The sequence below is a fragment of the Drosophila willistoni genome, chromosome 3R (genome assembly GCF_018902025.1).
Source record: "Drosophila willistoni isolate 14030-0811.24 chromosome 3R, UCI_dwil_1.1, whole genome shotgun sequence".
NCBI classification, from domain to species: Eukaryota; Metazoa; Arthropoda; class Insecta; order Diptera; family Drosophilidae; genus Drosophila; species Drosophila willistoni.
Genome location: NC_061086.1, coordinates 14729925 through 14747591, shown reverse-complemented (window position 1 = coordinate 14747591; position 17667 = coordinate 14729925). Strand labels below are relative to the sequence as shown.

Here is a 17667-nt window from a genome sequence, read left to right as displayed (position 1 = left end):
AGAATTTTTTAATCTGATTAGTACGCATTGATTTAATTTACCATCACCTTTTTTAATGTCAATCTTTAGAGATCGTTAAGGACATATATCTTTGAGCATAGAAACAACAAAAGAATAAATTTCTTTAGGTTACTTCGCCGCAGGACGTATTATTTCGATACTCCAGGATAAAGACAATCGATCTGCAATCAAGGAATTATAATATCCTAAGTAAAAATAAAAGGGTCAGAAAAATGTTGAAAAAGTAGCAAAATAAAATGAATGTCTTCTTTATAACTCAGCCATTTTTAAGGACGATCAGCTTGTCGTTTTCATTTAGAGAAATATTCCACGGGCCTTTTGAAGGTTCAAAACGAGAGTGGGATCGAAAAACTCTAATCATCAAGAACCATCTTTGGTTCTATAGTCCAGTAGAGAGTCGAGATGAGCAGGCTTTTATGATTTTCTTTTTTTTTATGGCCACTTGGTTCGATTTGAAAGAAAATTACAAGTCAAAATGAAGAAATTTACAAGTTCAAGTTAAGGACAATTTGGCTGTCCTTTGGCAGGATTCAAATCTTTGATTTACTCGGAGCAGAACATACTTTTTTTGGTTCCTCCAAGATCAGAACTATCGATCTGGAGTCAAATTTTAAGGTTTTGGTTGTTTCCCATAAAAAAATATGTTAATGGCCTTACTACTAATACCAGAAATTTTAGAAACTATCCTTTTGAAAAAGGATCTATGCGATATGATACTTTTTCTGAAGTGATTCGTAAAAGATCGTCAAGGACATTCCAAGAAAAGATGTATACTGGGAGTATAGGCGGAATAAATTTGATTTTGAATAGGGTTGCTTTAGTTTTTCTAGATACATAAATTGACTTTAAAAAAGAAATGTATTTTTCTTGTAGCATTAAAACACAAATGTCTCTGCTGCCTTTTGTATACTCAACAATTTTTAATTTATTTAAAAATAAATTATTATTTTTTTCTTTTGTTTTGTTTTTTTTTTTTTGTTTATTTTATAAAATTCTTACACAATGTGTTCACATGTACTCATCTTATGTAGAGAACGCTCGACATATTTCCTATTGAAGCTATCGAACGAGTGTCGCGCTGCTGCTGCTGCTGATGCTGTTCGTTATATTTAGTGTTATGATTGAATCTTTAGTTTCGTTCACACCAGAATTTTGAATGGTTTATTTATTTATATATGTATATATATCTATCTTTTGCTTAGCTGTGATTCCCCCCGCTCGTTTGACTCTCTTATCTGGGCAATGAGCATATTTCACAGGAAGTAAGTTCGCCGCGATTGATGAAGGTGCAGTGATTACATGTCCAGGTATTTGCATCCAGATCCATGGCTTCTGAGCCAGATGAGCCACCAGCATTGGCAGTCGGTCCAATGTCACTGGAATAATTGGTTGTACCACTGCAAGAATATAAATATTTGTTAAATTTAGAGTTTAGATGGATTGAGGGCCAACCAGTACGTACCCAGTGCTGCCAGAGCTGGCCTGGATCAGGGACTCCAGTAGTTTCCAGACTTCTGTACCCTTGAATTCGGCCGCCTGATTTGGATTCTTAGTGCGCACTGCCTCCATAAGGGGAGCCATGTGCTGGCGCAGTGGCAACATGTCCATTTTGTACAAAAAGATCAGCAAATGGAAGTCCGAAATAGCTTCGAGGAACTCTTCATCGCCCCAGGCGGATAGATAATTGCTCAGGGCATTAAAATCCTGCAGATGGCCATCGATGTAGCGATTCTCAACAGGGAATGGTTGACGCTGGTCGTACTTGGTGAAAGTGTATTGCGGCTGCAGCGGCGTTGAGGCGGGCACATCCACCAGAAGATACTCTACGGGCAGCGGACGTCCCAGACGCTGTACCTCATTGCCGTATTGGTCTTTCTCCTGCAAACAAATCAAAATTAAATGTATATATTGTCATTAATTTCATTCTTAACCAACACAAATAAAGCACAGACAAACATTTAATTCTTTGTTTGGCCTTCTTTAAGCCATCAGACAGACATTTGTCATTGGGGGTGCGCAGGGGTTCTGACGGAATATGGATGTCACGGTTACTAGGTCAAAGTCACCCAGTTTCTATCTTGCCTACGTCACCAATAGTCTCGAACAATAAAGAGTATTTCGCACGGGGGATTAAGGCACACACACAAAACAAATATGAGCGCGCGATATGGTTATACTGTGCGCGCTCTTTGGTTTGTGCAATGGCCAGCAAGGATGCGCCGCTTGCATTAGGCAACTTTGTCTGTGCCAAATAATTGAATTCTGGTCAGCCATAAAAGCGCACACAGCCAACGATAGGCTACTCCTCGCATAATCAAATTACCTGATAAAAATATATAGCTTGACTTTCATTGACGCAGTCAACAATTGGCTAAAATAATTCAATTTCAATCCCTTAAAACTTTTCGAGTGTCCCTTTTAATACAAAGGGGTTTTTGTGAGTCACAAAATGGATGTGGGGGCGACAGCCACACGGTTTCATAAAATCCGTTTGGTTTTAGGGCGGCAACCTGTTGAACTTAATCAATGGCTTGCACAAACATAATAAACAACGTGCAATTAAGTGCATTGTGCGACCAAAAGAATATCAAAAAGGACTAAAGGCATGGCAACCGACACACCACTGAATGTGATGCGATGCCTTAATGGCTTATGTTTTCCAGGTAATATAACATCAAAGGATATGTGAACCTTATATAGATAAATGTTTGTTCATTTGAAGCAAAATTCACCAAAATATATATATTTTAAGAGAGGTAAGGTATAATGAAATCTTTGTAAAAGCTATATAAGCTCTTACAATTACAATTATGGTACAAATTGACTTAGCAAATGTCGAAATATGGTAGGTATATCATATGTATAATAGGCTCTTGAAAGTAAAAAACATCAGAGGGCCGGGGCTAACTTAGGCCGCGTCGATTTAGGCAATTTTACGCCGGCACATGTAACTATGTAAATTTGGAGCATTTAAAATACATATCAAGCTGTCAAATAGTAACTTAAATTACGATCACGTTAATAATCAAGAATATATATACTTTAAAGGGTCAGGGATGCTTCCTTCTATGCCTTGAACACTTTTGATCAATATTTATATACCCTTTTCGCAAGGGTATAACTTAACTTAAGCAAAGACAAATGGTTCCTTAAAACATTAACAAAGATTATTAGATTTATGTAAAATCTTTATTGGAGTAAGGAAAGGTTTAACTTAAAATAATACAGAAAAAGGATTCTAGAACCTTAAACTTGTTCAACTTGTCTATAAATTCTGTGTGATTTTCGCTGTTCCGTTCGTAAATTAACTTCTTTGGGGCCTATTTGCGGAACCGCAATTTGTGGTTATCAAATTTCCTTTCAACCAAACGTAAATAGAACTGCTAGAAGGGAATTCTCCGACATTGACATTGCTAGTTAACTAGCTAAAGAGAGTAAAAGCTTTCTAAAAAAGCTCCATGCAATGTACAAATGCTCTCTGTCTCACTCTCTTGCAGGATGCGTATAAAAAGCCTGAGTCGCTTTGGCCTCAGGTTGCATTTGCAACACGGAACTCGAAAAGGCTACGCAGCACGCGCTTGAATTTCATTTTCAAAATATAATTTAATCGAAAATCAAACTGTAGGCAATAACAAAAAACAAAAAAAAAAAAAAAAACCATGGTTAGCCGAAGAAAAACATTAGTTAATTTCAAGCATCAAACAAGTGGAAATCATCATTATAGTTGCAGTAGCAATAGCAGTACTTGCAGTATTTTAAATAACTCAAATCACAATGTTTTGGACGGCAGTCGCATCATCCACGTTAGCTTCAACATCAGCTGCTGGCTCCGAGCATGCAGCGGCCATGGCCAGTGCGTCGCCCAACTATCAGCAGCAGCATATTAAACCGTTCCCACGCTCCTCAACGTTGGCCAAAACAAACAGCTGGCAGATTAGCCATGCAGCATTTAAAACGCGTCAGCAAAAGCAGCAATTCCAATTGCAAATGCAAATGGAGTTGGAGCAAGTAGACGAGGAGCATCATCATCTCCATCACCATATTCATCATCAGAACCAGCACCAGCACCAACACCAGCACCAAGTGGATAATATTGGTGTCGACGACAAGAAGAAAGAACAAAAACAAAAGCCCCTCAATAACAATAAAAAGAAAATCAGTCCAAAAAGTGAAAGTAAAATATTGAAAGCTTTTACCTCATGCAAATGCACACAGAGAGAGCAAAAAGAGTTAAACTAGAGCACAGCTGAACAAAATAAAAATAAAAATAATAAAAAAGAGACACAAAGAAAAACAAATAAACAAACAAAATCAAAAAAAAACAATAATTCATAAATTAAACAAACAAAAACTTAAGAGTATTAAGTGAAACGTTTTTCGAATTACAATAAGAAACGGTAAGAATTTTATACTAAGTACTTTTGTGTGGGGGTCTAGCAAATGTGAAATCAAATTCATTTCAATAAAACAAATAAATGTTTTGTGAACTGTTGCCATTTCTGTGCTTGACTAGAAAATCTAAATTTCTTGCACACTAACTGACTAACCCATTTGAATGTCAATGTCAACTGCAAATTAAAATGCAAATGGTGCTGAATTCATTTAAAAAAAAAAAATAATTAATGATGTAGTAGCAAAATTCCCGTGAAAACAAAAATTTCACTTCTTTAAAGGTCACTATGGGGTGTGCAGCCATTTTGTGAGCATTTAAAAAAAAAAACAGTTTTAACATTAATTTTTTCTCTCATTGTACTTCGTAAAGTAATAAATATATTTTGCAAATGTTTTTCGCCCTCACTTTCGGAAAATCGTATTTTGCCCAAATAAGTATGCTAAATTACGTCATACATAGTACTTTTTATACAATCGTTGCGATGTTTGATACTTTTTTTAATTAAAAGGTTAAGATTTATGAAAAAATATCTAGAAAATGTTCCTAAAATTAGCCCATTTTAGCATCATCATTTGTAATATAGACACTTAAAGCAGGCAACTTGCTTACATCGGCCATAAAATTCGACAATTGCTTTTTAATGTATTTCGCTAGGCTCAAATGGATCAATTCAATGGATCTAAGCTTCCATTTTCATACGGAAGATGTGTCTTACAAATGAGTGATTCTACTGTTTTTCTTGGCGGATCTCTGTAGCTGCTAGCAACTGTATATGATTCCTCACCGCTTTAAATAGCCGACCTTGTTTTCTTATATGCTTCTCCGTGAATGCAGAAATCGGGTTATTTATCATTGAAGTTTTTCCAAATTACCGTTGGAACTGGCCAGCTTCCATTTAACCTTAAAATGATTCAAATCGGATCTATACATTTTTGTGCAATTTAGAAAAAAAACAAAAACTGACGACTATTCTCTTAAAATTCCGCATCCAAAACACCTGGATCACTCTCCACCACTTGCGCCCGCACCTTTTAGAAATACCTTCATATTCTTAAGCTTTACTAAGGAAAATGAGGCTATGTGGCTAAAAGACCAATTAAAAAAAAAGTGCACATATGTGCAGCTTGGGTCTTTAATATTTAACAAATACTTGATTATTCTATTAAGTCGTAGAGGTCTATTTTTTCTATTAAGTCGTAGAGGTCTATTTTTTAGTCTTATACAAAATTTAAGACACACATCTAGAATTTTTACAAAACAAATCTACCAGCACATAGTGAGATTTATTTGATTCTGTTTTACGTTTGGTTTTTAAAGTTTTAATGTTTTTCACGGAAGCAATTTCCTATTTGTTCCCATTATTGTTTTTCAACACAGTTTATCTTCCCAGTGTTAAAGAAATTGAAAAAACAAAATATGTGCTTTGATATTTTATCTATAATTCGATTTTATATACTTTTAAAAATCAACCCAAGTGCTTATAAAAGAGCTGTATACCCTACAGTAAAAGGTGATCAGTTGGATGCGTGAAGTGTAAAATAATTAGCATACTTTTGCGGGCAGTTTGCCTTTTATGATTGATGCCTGGCTTAAAGCTGCTTGACTACACCAACAAATAATGCAAATTAAATTTCAATATGTCAAAAATATTGCAGATTTTACAAGACGGATGAATTCGTTATGTCATTTAAATTTGAAGGGATGTTTGTCTTGATTAGCATTTCTGTTAATATTTTTGCCAAACCGGCTAACTCTCTGTCTCTCTCTCCAGGTGGGGAGAGTGTGATGTGTGTGTGTGTGTGTTTTGCGGAGTTAATTAAAACTATAATTTTGCCTTCAACGAAAGTTGTCACATACAGGAGATAACTATTTTGGTTTTGCGGTTTCGGGCCAAAGATTCGTTGCACTTTTCCATAGTAATTCAAATATATTTTATTTTTCCCCAATTTGTTTGCATGGTCTCGTGAGATGAGACACATGGTTAATAAATTTGTGGTTTTATTGCTTCACTCATAAAATAAGTCCCAGCAATAACTGTTCCCTGCAGCAAGGACATTGAAAGTTAAGCAAAAGTAGGTCATCTTTTTGTATATCAAGCAAAGGACGAGATCAACGTCACCATGACTCAGTAGACAGATACATATTTTATTAGCTGAATGGCTACAGATTTGATTAAGTATTTAAGAATAAAAGTTTCTATTCATTTAAAAAATCGAATTCGAGAAAAATCATAAACAAAAATACCATAGCCCGGTTAGCTATCATCGTTTGTACATTCAACAAGTGGCCCATGCTGTAAATCCACTTTTTATCCTTTTTTTGTGCTAATGATTTGCGCTTTAAAAAAAAATATAAGCCATGTCAATGATGTTAGTCATCTTTGCATTGCACATTCAAGAGATTGAATTCCATCAAGTGTCCTAGGAACTAGGAAAACTAGAGCTAACAACACTAAGAAGGATTAGAGGTTGGTTGAGAAGATATAAACGGAAATATACAGGAGCTTCCGCAGCACATTTCATATCAATCAAAAGTTTCCACACTGTTGAAAGATAATTATCAGAGCTTATTTGCGCTTTGCAATTACTGCGTGGGGCACGTGCAACAAGTTTCTAGATAACTTGTTAAATATGTGTTATCTGACCTATGTCAGTGTAGATGTAGATGAAAATGTCCTGCTAATTAATATGCAGGCATGTACGCAACAATTAAACAAAGAAACAAACCAAATCAAAATGCCGACAAAAGCAAAAGGTAATCCCAAATGTATGCAATGGCATTTGGTAAATTTCACAGGTGTGTATGCGTGTGCGTGTTTATGTGTGGTTCGATGTAGGCGCATTTGTGGTTATGTGTATGTGTGTGTGTGTGTGGGAGGCACGGCATCTGTGTGGGTTAAATAATGCTGACTGCCTACAATCTGATAATTTATTATCTCCAGTAAACGAAAAGTTAATGAAAAATTGAAAATCGAATTGGTATAACAAGCTCAAACAAAACAAAACAGCTGACTCAAAAATCACAGACATAAATCTGAATTTATGTTTGGAAAATTCAATATTCACCCAGAAATCTTATCATTGAAAATCTTATAACCTCGCAATCATAAAGTCACTTATAAATTTTAAATAAAACACAAATTATATGAAGTAATATCTTCTGAAAATATCTCTCATTTTTAAAAATAGACACAAAACTTGAAATGGGTGCTGCATTGCAACAAGGACACATGTATGTGTGTATATGTGTGTGTATTTTAAGCTTTTTTTGGCTGTGCCACAGAATTTCCATTTGCAAGAGCATGCATAAAGTTTTCAGATAATTGCTGCCAAAATTGAATAATTCCCAAAACATTTGCATAAAACAACACGAAAACGCAACGCATTAAAGAACATACTACAAAAGGAAGCAAATGGCTTACAAAAAACTCTAATATGAATTAAAATTTAGTCATTTGTTTTTCTGACATTTCTGGTCATGGCCAAGTAAATTCAAAAGATATACCAACTTCTAGTCTTGTGAAACATCTTTAATTTTGTTTGAATTGCTTAAAAGGACCAACAAGCACAAGATCATGGATTAAAATCGACAAAGAACTAGAACATTATTTATTGTTTTCCCTTTACGTTCAAAGTGTGTGATTTTTTGGCCCAATAGATAAATGTCCTTTGCCTGTGTAATTTAAATTCAGCTTCAATGTTTATTTTTGTAGACTGAAATGCCCTTGTTGATGTTTGATGTGTACTTTCTAGCTTCCTTAGATCCGGCTGTCATGGACACACCTTTGACTTGAATGAGACAAACAAAAAGGACTGAGAGATAGAATGCGATTGAGAAAAATGTCACAATTGGTAGACATTCTACTTTAAAAGAAAAGCAAACGATTCTAGAGAATAATATTGAGAAGTGTAGCAGCAACCGATTTTTGTTTTTTTTTTTATTATTCTTACCAAGAAAAATTATTTCTTAAACGGATTGTGTTTTTTAAAGTTGGCAGTTGTGTACATATTTTTGCAATGGAAGCGGATTTAAATATAACGAGGTAATTTTAAAACTATTTATGGTTTGAGGAACTCGCTTATTAAGGTATTAGAATCTGTTTGATTTGTCGTGAAAGTTAGTTGAAAAGGCAATATTTGGTTTTTGTTTTCATTCTCTCTCTCTCTGTCTCATCTAATTACTTTGAGTTTCCATTCCAATTTTCAGTTGTTTGCCCACTCGCTGAATATTTACTTATAATAAAATTTCTATTATTTCTTTTTGATAGTCCCGAGCTAGACGAAATGGATACGCCCCAAGAGCTAAAGACGCTGCTGAGCTGCAGCCTGTGTGGACGGGACTATGACTTGTTGCGTTTATTGCCCAAAATGTTGGAGTGCAAACATGTGTTTTGTGTTGATTGCACTGAGGGGAGATTGGTGAGAACTCAATCGATGGATCATGTGATCTGTCCAATCTGTGAGAAACACTCTAGAATGGGGCAACAACCGGAGTCTTTGATGTTTCTATTGGCACAAATGCCAGCCCTCAAATTGGGCAGAGCCATGCTGATGAACAATACCGCCGCTGAAGAGAGGACGTCTCAGCCGCCGTCTAGTCGTAGTAGTCAGCCCTCCAGCAGTGGGAGGAGATCTCTAAGAGTAAGTAGCGGGCGCAGAGACAGTAATTCGCGGCCCACCAATTGGATAGATGAGGTCTCTGTTGAGAATTTCCTAATGCGAAGCGGCAGTGAACATTGCCCCATCCATGCTATGCCCCATACGATTTGGTGTCACAATTGCCAGATTATTATATGTCGAGCGTGTGCAGAGTTGCAATATCATACTGGGCATCGTCTCACTCGTCAATTGGACTTTGATGAACTGTTGCGGCAACTCTTCTCCAATGAGTTGGCCAAAATTGACAAAATATGCGATAAGACAAACCAGTTTGCCACCCGTGAGATAAGTATCTGGCATCAACTTTGCGAGACTTGCTCCCTGGTGCAGTTGCATATTAAGCGTGAGATTCTGGAGCATAAGCCGACTCTTATTGCCTGCCAGATGCGTGGCTGGCGTCAGAGAACGGAACGTGATCTCGTAGTTGGCGATGCTCAGCTGGGTACCACGGAAATGTTACGGCTTTTGAGACAACTGAATGAACAGAAGGCAACATTTCAAGATCAATTAAATGAAATACAATTTCAATGCCAACTAAAGGCTTTGCTCTATGACAATGGCTTGGACATATTGGATTTTAAGCAACTGAATCAACGCGTTTTGGAATTGCGACAACCACAAAACCAAATGAATGACATAACCTTGGGCGTTGAACCGCCGCCGGCTCTGGTCTTGACGAATTATTGCATCTACTCGTATTGGAAGGAATTGCAATCCCAATTTACACCACCAACTACACGAATCAATCGAATGAATACGGAACTAGTTCCTCAATATCGTCAGGCTGTGGTCCTGCCAAACTTCAACCAACGTCAACGAGAACGCGAGGCTATGCGTCAAATGGCGCAGGAGCAACAATACATTGAGCGTCAATTGCAACAGCACACACGTTACTATACATATTGGGAGGACTTCAATACAGATCAGATATCGCATGGCAGTGGCGGAAGCAGCAACGGCCGAGGCAGTCCATGTGCTTCTACAACATCCTCGTCTACTTGCACGAATCCAGCAGCTCAATTGTTCGAGGATAACAGTTATAATTGCTTAAACTTGGATCAGCAATTGCCACAGCGAGGCAGCATTCCATATGAAGTTTTGACATCACCCTATTGGGGTTTTTTTGTCCAACAGTCATTGAATACCGTTCTGGACCCAAACCCACAGGCTGAAGAAGAAACCCCCAACTCGACCCTTGTTGCTCCTGCTGCTGTTGCTGATGTTGCTGATGTTGAGGTTTCTGATGATGAGGCTACTGCTTCAGCCATCGAAAATCTGACCATCCTTCCCTCTATCCCTTCAAATCCTACTACTGCTCAACGCTTTCCTATATACTTTTTAGATATAGAAATCGCTAGAAATCCTGCTGGACGCATTTTGATTGAGGTGCGAAACGATGTGGCTCCACGCATGGCCGAGAATTTCCATAAACTCATTCTACATGAACGTGGCTATGGCTACCGAGGTTGTTCCATATTTCAGGCCTGGTCCAATAAGGGTATTAGCACGGGCGATTTTGAATGGCACAATGGACGCGGAGGTCATGCTGCTCTCGTGGAAGATCAATTCTTTTTGCCGGACAACACACAATTGGCACCACAGCGTGGGGCAGTTGGCATGCGACGTGGACATAGGGTATACGATAACAACAGTTTTGTGGGAAGTCAATTTCGTTTGATCCTAAATGAATATTGTCCATTTACGGCCATATTTGGTCGCGTTATATCTGGAATCGAATTGGTTGAACGACTTGCCGCAACCGGAGATGCCCATGGACGCCCAGTGGTACGATCTATTATCAAAAATTGTGGAATATATCGACCGCAGTGAATCTTTGTCGTCAAATAGAGCGAAAAACATACATGTTAAATCTAAATTAATTGTACTGAGTCAAAATTTCTTGCATTTCTCACCCGTTTCTTGAGAACTTTTTGATAGACTTTTTTTACACCACCTTTTTGGAGGCTGTTTATTTTTGGAGAAACATAATTTATATACTCTACAACAACCAAAAGAAAAAATTACAAATTAATTATACCTAACAAACAACAAAATGAAACAAACGTCCAAATGTAATCCAAATTATAATTTCTAATACATATTATATGAGATCAGTATTTAAGAAACTCTTTATTTTGGTTAACCCTTAGAACAATAATTAGTATGTTCTGTTTGTTGTTGTTTTTTTTTTTTGTTTTGACACTGTTTTAATTCAGTGTTAAAATGGCGCTACAAGTTACCTGGAGAATAAAATAGGTTAAGAAACTTAGACATAAATCTAAAATTCTTTTCTAAATCCTGCTGAAAGCTAAGGAAACTAAAAATCTATACTCAAAATCTATACTATACTGTGTAACTCTTAAATTAAGCGGAAGCCCTTTTAAGATCAAACAAACTACAACAACAAAGTGAAAAAAGAGGTGAAATTAATATTAAAATTAATATTTATGTGCATATAAGATACCAAAATATATTATATACCATAAAACTTTCGTCAATATTTACACAAGTAACTAATATATCAAAACAATGATATAAATTAGTACAAAATAGAAGAAAAAAATAACCCAAAAACAGAAATATTTAACCTAACTCTTAAATTCAACCAACCCATTTATTAATTAACCCTAATTGGATAAACTGTGACATTAAATCGTTTTAAGAAGCAAGCATAGATTGAACTTTAAGTTGGTCGAAAGTGGGTTAAAGAAATTTGAATGACTAGAAATAGAGATCACATGATTTAAAATTTAGTTGATATTAAAAATCTTAATGTCAAACAGATTGTGAATTAAATTCCAATAATTAGTGTCTATATATATATATTTGTCTAAAATTAACCATGTTGCATATTCATGTCTATTTACAATTTATCTGTATTAAATGTGATGAGATTTCAATAAATGTTGGCACTAAGCCAAGAAAAAAAAAAAAAACTGCTACTTACCTTATAGAAAACATCTGGAACATATTGTTTGTCCGTCGATTCACGTACATAGCCTAATTCGGGAGCATCCTTGGTGGGTAAAAGGCAATTATCACGGACCAGAGCCATGCATTGAGCAGAGACAGCATAACCTTCCATATGAACTTGTTTCGTTTGATCGCCTGCACAATATAAATTCCAATTGCAATAGATTAATCCATATTGCTATGAGAGAAAAGTACTCACCTGTTACACAAATAGTCACAAATTTTGATCCAAAAACGCCATTTGTGGCATATTTGCATGGATTGGGATGACGATTTTGAAGCTCACCAGCCGTTATGCATTCCTGGGCGGTCAGAAAATGGGTATCAATGCCACGAATTTGTTTTACAGTGCCAACGGTGGCATCGGCCGTTATTAGATCCGTGAAAATCCAACCAATCTGCAATCAATACAAATCATTTAGCAAGTATCACAGATGGAATTTAATATATCTTACTTTTTTCAGCCCTAAAGCAGCTGCCACAGCTTCTACATCGGCAGACCCCTCATCCGGCAATATATTAAGCGAATCTCGTGACGATTCCTGTGGCGGTTCATAAATAGCAGCAACTCTGGCTCTTATGCCAAGCGGTACGTCTGTATGCTGTTCATAAGTGCCATACAAATAGCCCATACGTTGGTGTCCTGTGGTCCGCCAATAATTTAGAAAACGTTCCACAATTTTGGTATTCTCAAACATGACATTATCCACATGTCGATAGGTTTGACGATTTAGCGTTATAGCCGATGGCTGGCATTTGGAACAGATTCCTTTGGGCCATGGCGGATGCTCACGGCAACCGGGACGAATACGGCAATTGATGTCATCGAATACGAAATATTTCCCCTGACTCATGCCCGATGTTTGTTTTCGTATATACGAATGAAATGACAAGTGTTTGATATTGTGCTCTTTTAGATAAGATTCATCGTATGGTTCCAATGCTGAGCAGTGAACACAACGTCCATTGGCATTATGATGACAACTGCAAAATCGAAACGATAATCCCAACTAAAATCTTTCCTAATACCACATATTTTAAAGACTTACAGCTTAGTATCCCGTTCCCGCTTGATGCTACCATCTGCTTTGGCCAACAGTTGATCGACCGCATCCTCGACGACTTCCTGTGATGGACGGGCGGCAGAGCTACTGCTATTACTGTGATCATCAATGGATACAGCCTTACTGAATGCCGGATTCTCCAAAACCGTGGTACTAGTTCGCTGCAATAGAGAATGGTTTATATTAATTGGTTTGGAAGTTTCTAGAAATGCACTCACGCGTGTTGACGTGCCAGCCATTTGTTTTAAGTAGATCATATCGCCATGTTTCAATGTTGTGCCCACCAATTGAGACCCATTGGCATGGAGTTCTGTGAGAAAAGTGCGGTCTTTAAAGAGGCCAAAACCATCAACTCTTAGAGTTGTCTGCACGCTATCATACAGCTGCTTCAGATTGGATTTTGGCGAGATCTCAATACGTTTTATGCCCTCCGCAGATTGAACGCGTACAAGCTGAGAAATAAATAATAAAATGTACATTTATTAAGTGTTATTTACAATTAAATATAAACAAATATGTATATGTGTATTTATTTCTACCGATTGTTTGCATAACACAAAGAGACGATGGCGCACAAAGGCAAATACATAATTGCGCTTCTTGTAAATGATGTTCTCTAGCAGCAATGGAGCGCTGGCCATAATCTTGGATGTTGTTTGTGCTGCTTATAAGGATGTTGGATGTTTTTAGCGTAGCTTAGAATAAGCTAGCTATTTAAAAGCCGTAAAGGCTTGATGTTGGTAAGAGATTTAGCGTTTCCAACTGTACCACATGAGGACACAAAATTGACTGTAAATTTGAAAACAAAAAACCCACGTTTTTGGCAACGCTTAAAAAATAAGCAAAATACAATTACATTAATTGTAATTAGAATTTGTGCCAAATTGAGAAGGAAGACAACTAATGATTCCATCGCAGTATAACCTCTCTTTTTTAGGGTTGGAGCATTAGGCAGAATAAATGTATGCATGTAATAAATAAATAATCTTAGAAAATTGCATATCAGTTTGAATTCCAAAAACATGACACAGACATAATCAATGCAAGATTGTTTACTTTTTTTGAAACAAAGAGTCCAGGACAAAATCCAACAGGAAAATGGACATGTCACGCAGTTATAGGGCACATTTTCCTATTAGCATCTTTGACTAATCGGTGCATCCATTGATAACGGTTCAGTTTTCAGACCCCTCTTTTCTTACCCTGCTCCCGACTCTTGTAAATATTCCGATTTTCACGAACACGCTCTCATCTATAAGTACGTTTGCTCTCTCGCTGCTTTCCCGCCCTCGCTCTCGCTCTGTCTCTTCACAAAAATCTACAAGTCATTGCTGAATTTCTATTTTGTTTTCCGCCTTTTGGCTCTCTTGTTTGGGTTGCCTTTGGCAACATATCGTTCCGTGGCTCTTTATTGTTGATGTCTGATTATCAAATGGTAAAAAACATTACCACAAACTCATTATATTAGCTGAAATAGACCCCAAATAGACAGTGGTCTGTCCTACTATAGAAACAACAACAACATGGGACGTGAAAGTTTGTTGCCGGCTTTTCAACTCGATCAATTAACATACACAAATGGCCCCATTACACACACACTGGGCAACGTCTTGGGCTTACTACGCGTTTCACAGATTAACACATTTCACTATTATTAACAAATTACTTACAATTTTATCAGACATGGGCATTGCGGCTATAATTATGTGTCTTACTTGCACAGCGCTAATGTTGCCAGATGTTGTTATTCCGAAAAATCCATCAGAAGAAACAAGAATTAGTGATGGGAATATTACACACGATAATTATCGACTTTTATCGATTTTGTAAACTACCACAATCAAAAGTAGGCGCCAAATTTAAACTGCTTTTAATATTTGTGCACATTTATTATTCTAAAGCAGCGCGTGACTGACTTTTTTTTTACATATTAAACAACAAACAACATAAATATACTTTTTACTTTAACTAGTGGAAGACTTGCAAGGAAAGCAATTGCGGCATTGGGCTAATCTTAGGTGCTATTCAATCGTATTTGAGATTGCCCATGCAAATATATTTAATGTCCACATATTCATCGATTCCATGATGTGAACCTTCACGACCGACTCCCGACTCTTTGACGCCGCCAAATGGAGCCTCGGCCGCTGAGATGATGCCCTCATTTACTCCAACCATACCTACTTCCAAACGCTTGGCCACTCGGAATACTTGTTGCAAATTCTCGCTGTAGAAATAGCCAGCCAAGCCCCGACGCGTATCATTGGCTTTTTGCACAGCCTCCGCTTCGTCTTTAAATTTGATAATGGAGGCAACGGGTCCAAACACCTCCTCGGTATAGATTTTAGCCGTGGGTGGAACATCTGTAACAATTGTGGGAGCATAGAAGAGGGAACCCAAAGAGGATAACCCTTTGCCTCCGGTAACAATGTTGGCATTCTTGCTGCGTGCATCCTCGACGAATCCGCTGACCTTATTGAACTGCATCTCATTGATCAGTGGTCCAATTTGTACATCACACGACTTGCCGTTGCCAATCTTCAAGGATTCAACACGCTGCTTCAATTGGCTAACGAATTTATCGTAGACGCCTTCCTGGACAAAGAAACGATTCGCCGACACACATGTCTGTCCACAATTACGGAATTTGGATGCCATTGCCCCATCTATGGCCTTTTCAATGTTTGCCGAATCGAAGACAATAAATGGAGCATTTCCGCCCAGCTCAAGGCCCACTCGTTTGATTCCATCGGCAGAGTTGCGAAACAGAAGTTTTCCTACTTCTGTGGAGCCCGTAAAGGAGATGCCTCGTACATCAGGACTCTTGCACAGGAGATCGCCAATGGGGGCTGCTTTAGCAGTGGTCACCACATTGATAACACCCTTCGGAATGCCAGCATCCTCAGCCAATTTGGCCACTGCCAATGCAGTCAGTGGGGTATCTTCAGATGGCTTCACCACCACAGTGCATCCTGCGGCCAAAGCAGATGCCGCCTTGCGTGTTACCATGGCCAAAGGGAAATTCCATGGCGTAATCAATGCAGCCACTCCAATGGGCTGTTTCATCACAATAATCTCACGATTATTCACAGCACTGGGTATCACTTCGCCGTATATGCGTCGAGCCTCCTCGGCGAACCACTCAACAAACGAATTGCCATAGATAATTTCGCCTTTGGACTCGGCGATTGGTTTGCCGGATTCGGCGGTCATTATCTCAGCTATCTCTTCTGTGTGTTGCTCGATTAGTTTGTGCCATTTCTGAAAAAAATATTTGTATGTTTATATTCATATATATAGATAAAGAAGAGTACGAGCACTGTTTTGTTAGTCTAACATGATGATAGGGTATTTATTTCAGCAAAAAAAGAAAACAGCCCTCGCTTTAAATTTGAAGTCTCTCTCACCTTAAGCAAATTGGATCTATCCTTGCCTGTCAATGAGCGCCACTCTTTGGACTCAAAGGCATCTTTGGCCGCTTTGATAGCCTTTTGTGCATCCTCCACAGTCATGTCGGGAACGCTTGTAATCACCTCCCCGCTGGCTGGATTCTTAACGTCGAATGTGGCGCAGGTGCTGGAGTCCACCCAACTGCCATTTATGAGTGCCTTGTTTTGCACTAAGGCGGAAAAGTTCCTTATGCTGGACATGGTTATTTGTGCACTGAGTCGCACCGTTCGCCACATTTTGTTTTATAGTATTCTCAAAATCCTTATCTCACAAATGACACCGCTAAAATTCTTATCCCTTTTAAGCCGCGCGTAATTTTCCAATGTTGATGCTATGCCTCCTTTTCAATGATTTCGCAAAAGCTGTTATCACTGACACAGCTGAATTCGTTATCACCTGTTCCGCGTCAAGTATTTTCCTCAAGAATTGGCTTGGTGCCGTTTGATTGATTTTAATTGATTTTAATAAAGTACCCGTTACGCCTCCACCATCCCTGCAAATACGTAAAGACCCACACGCACGTAAATAAATACGTAACAATCAGGAGAACTACGTAGCTGCGTCCATTAGTGACTGCTGGATACTCTTCCGTTTCCCACACACACGCGTACCACACCACATATTTGGAGTAATATTTTTTTGTTGGGCCGACATATGGCAGACGAAGAAGAACCTGACACTCAATATTTAGTTAAGAAACTAAATAAGCAATTACCTAATTACATGGTAAGATAATAACAAAAGAGGCTAAGCAATCTTCAAATCGCAGCCAGGGCATGTCTGAAGTTGTCGCCTAAAAAATAGTCATTGTACTAAATGATAATAATAATAAATAATAATATTAATAATAATAATTGCCTCAAATAGTCAAACTTCCTGATGAATACTCTACCCTCAAGAATTTTTACTTAAGGGCGATAACAATAACTTATCATCGAAATTAATCGACATTGAACGATAACGATTTCGTCAATCAGTCTTGGCGGCAATATTTGAATTTAAACTGAAGGCAATTGAAAATAAAACAATAAAAAGATTTCTTTTATATGTCAGGATTTGAAATATTTCTAAATATTTTGCATGTTTTAAGTGAATTAAGTATTCAACA

At 37.7% G+C, this 17667-nt stretch overlaps 4 protein-coding genes across 5 annotated transcripts; 2 read left to right on the top strand and 2 right to left on the bottom strand.

Annotated features, from left to right (window-relative positions):
• Positions 1–1149: 1149 nt before the first annotated feature.
• Positions 1150–14853, bottom strand: LOC6650415 (nuclear protein localization protein 4 homolog). 2 transcript variants are annotated; one of them, XM_015176771.3, is made up of 8 exons: positions 14780–14853; positions 13328–13561; positions 13095–13270; positions 12501–13029; positions 12245–12443; positions 12020–12180; positions 1484–1899; positions 1150–1418 (listed from the first exon to the last, which is right to left on the bottom strand). In XM_015176771.3, the coding sequence occupies exons 1-8, from the start codon at positions 14798–14800 to the stop codon at positions 1253–1255; spliced, it is 1902 nt and encodes a 633-aa protein (XP_015032257.1). In that variant the 5' UTR covers positions 14801–14853; the 3' UTR covers positions 1150–1252. The 2 variants fall into 2 exon arrangements, with proteins under 2 accessions (XP_015032257.1, XP_002073983.1); XM_002073947.4 differs by lacking the exon at positions 14780–14853 and adding an exon at positions 13649–13885.
• LOC6650417 (hybrid signal transduction histidine kinase L) lies at positions 3681–4310 on the top strand. Its single transcript, XM_023180883.2, has one exon. It carries the CDS (start codon positions 3796–3798, stop codon positions 4258–4260), a length of 465 nt encoding a protein of 154 aa, XP_023036651.1. The 5' UTR covers positions 3681–3795; the 3' UTR covers positions 4261–4310.
• Positions 8262–11189, top strand: LOC6650416. The gene is made up of 2 exons (XM_023180882.2): positions 8262–8456; positions 8682–11189. The coding sequence occupies exons 1-2, from the start codon at positions 8431–8433 to the stop codon at positions 10900–10902; spliced, it is 2247 nt and encodes a 748-aa protein (XP_023036650.1). The 5' UTR covers positions 8262–8430; the 3' UTR covers positions 10903–11189.
• Positions 14854–14967: 114 nt separating the features above from the next.
• On the bottom strand, positions 14968–17048 carry LOC6650414 (succinate-semialdehyde dehydrogenase [NADP(+)] GabD). Its single transcript, XM_002073946.4, has 2 exons — positions 16517–17048; positions 14968–16370 (listed from the first exon to the last, which is right to left on the bottom strand). Exons 1-2 carry the CDS (start codon positions 16793–16795, stop codon positions 15135–15137), a joined length of 1515 nt encoding a protein of 504 aa, XP_002073982.1. The 5' UTR covers positions 16796–17048; the 3' UTR covers positions 14968–15134.
• Between the last annotated feature and the right edge of the window lie 619 nt (positions 17049–17667).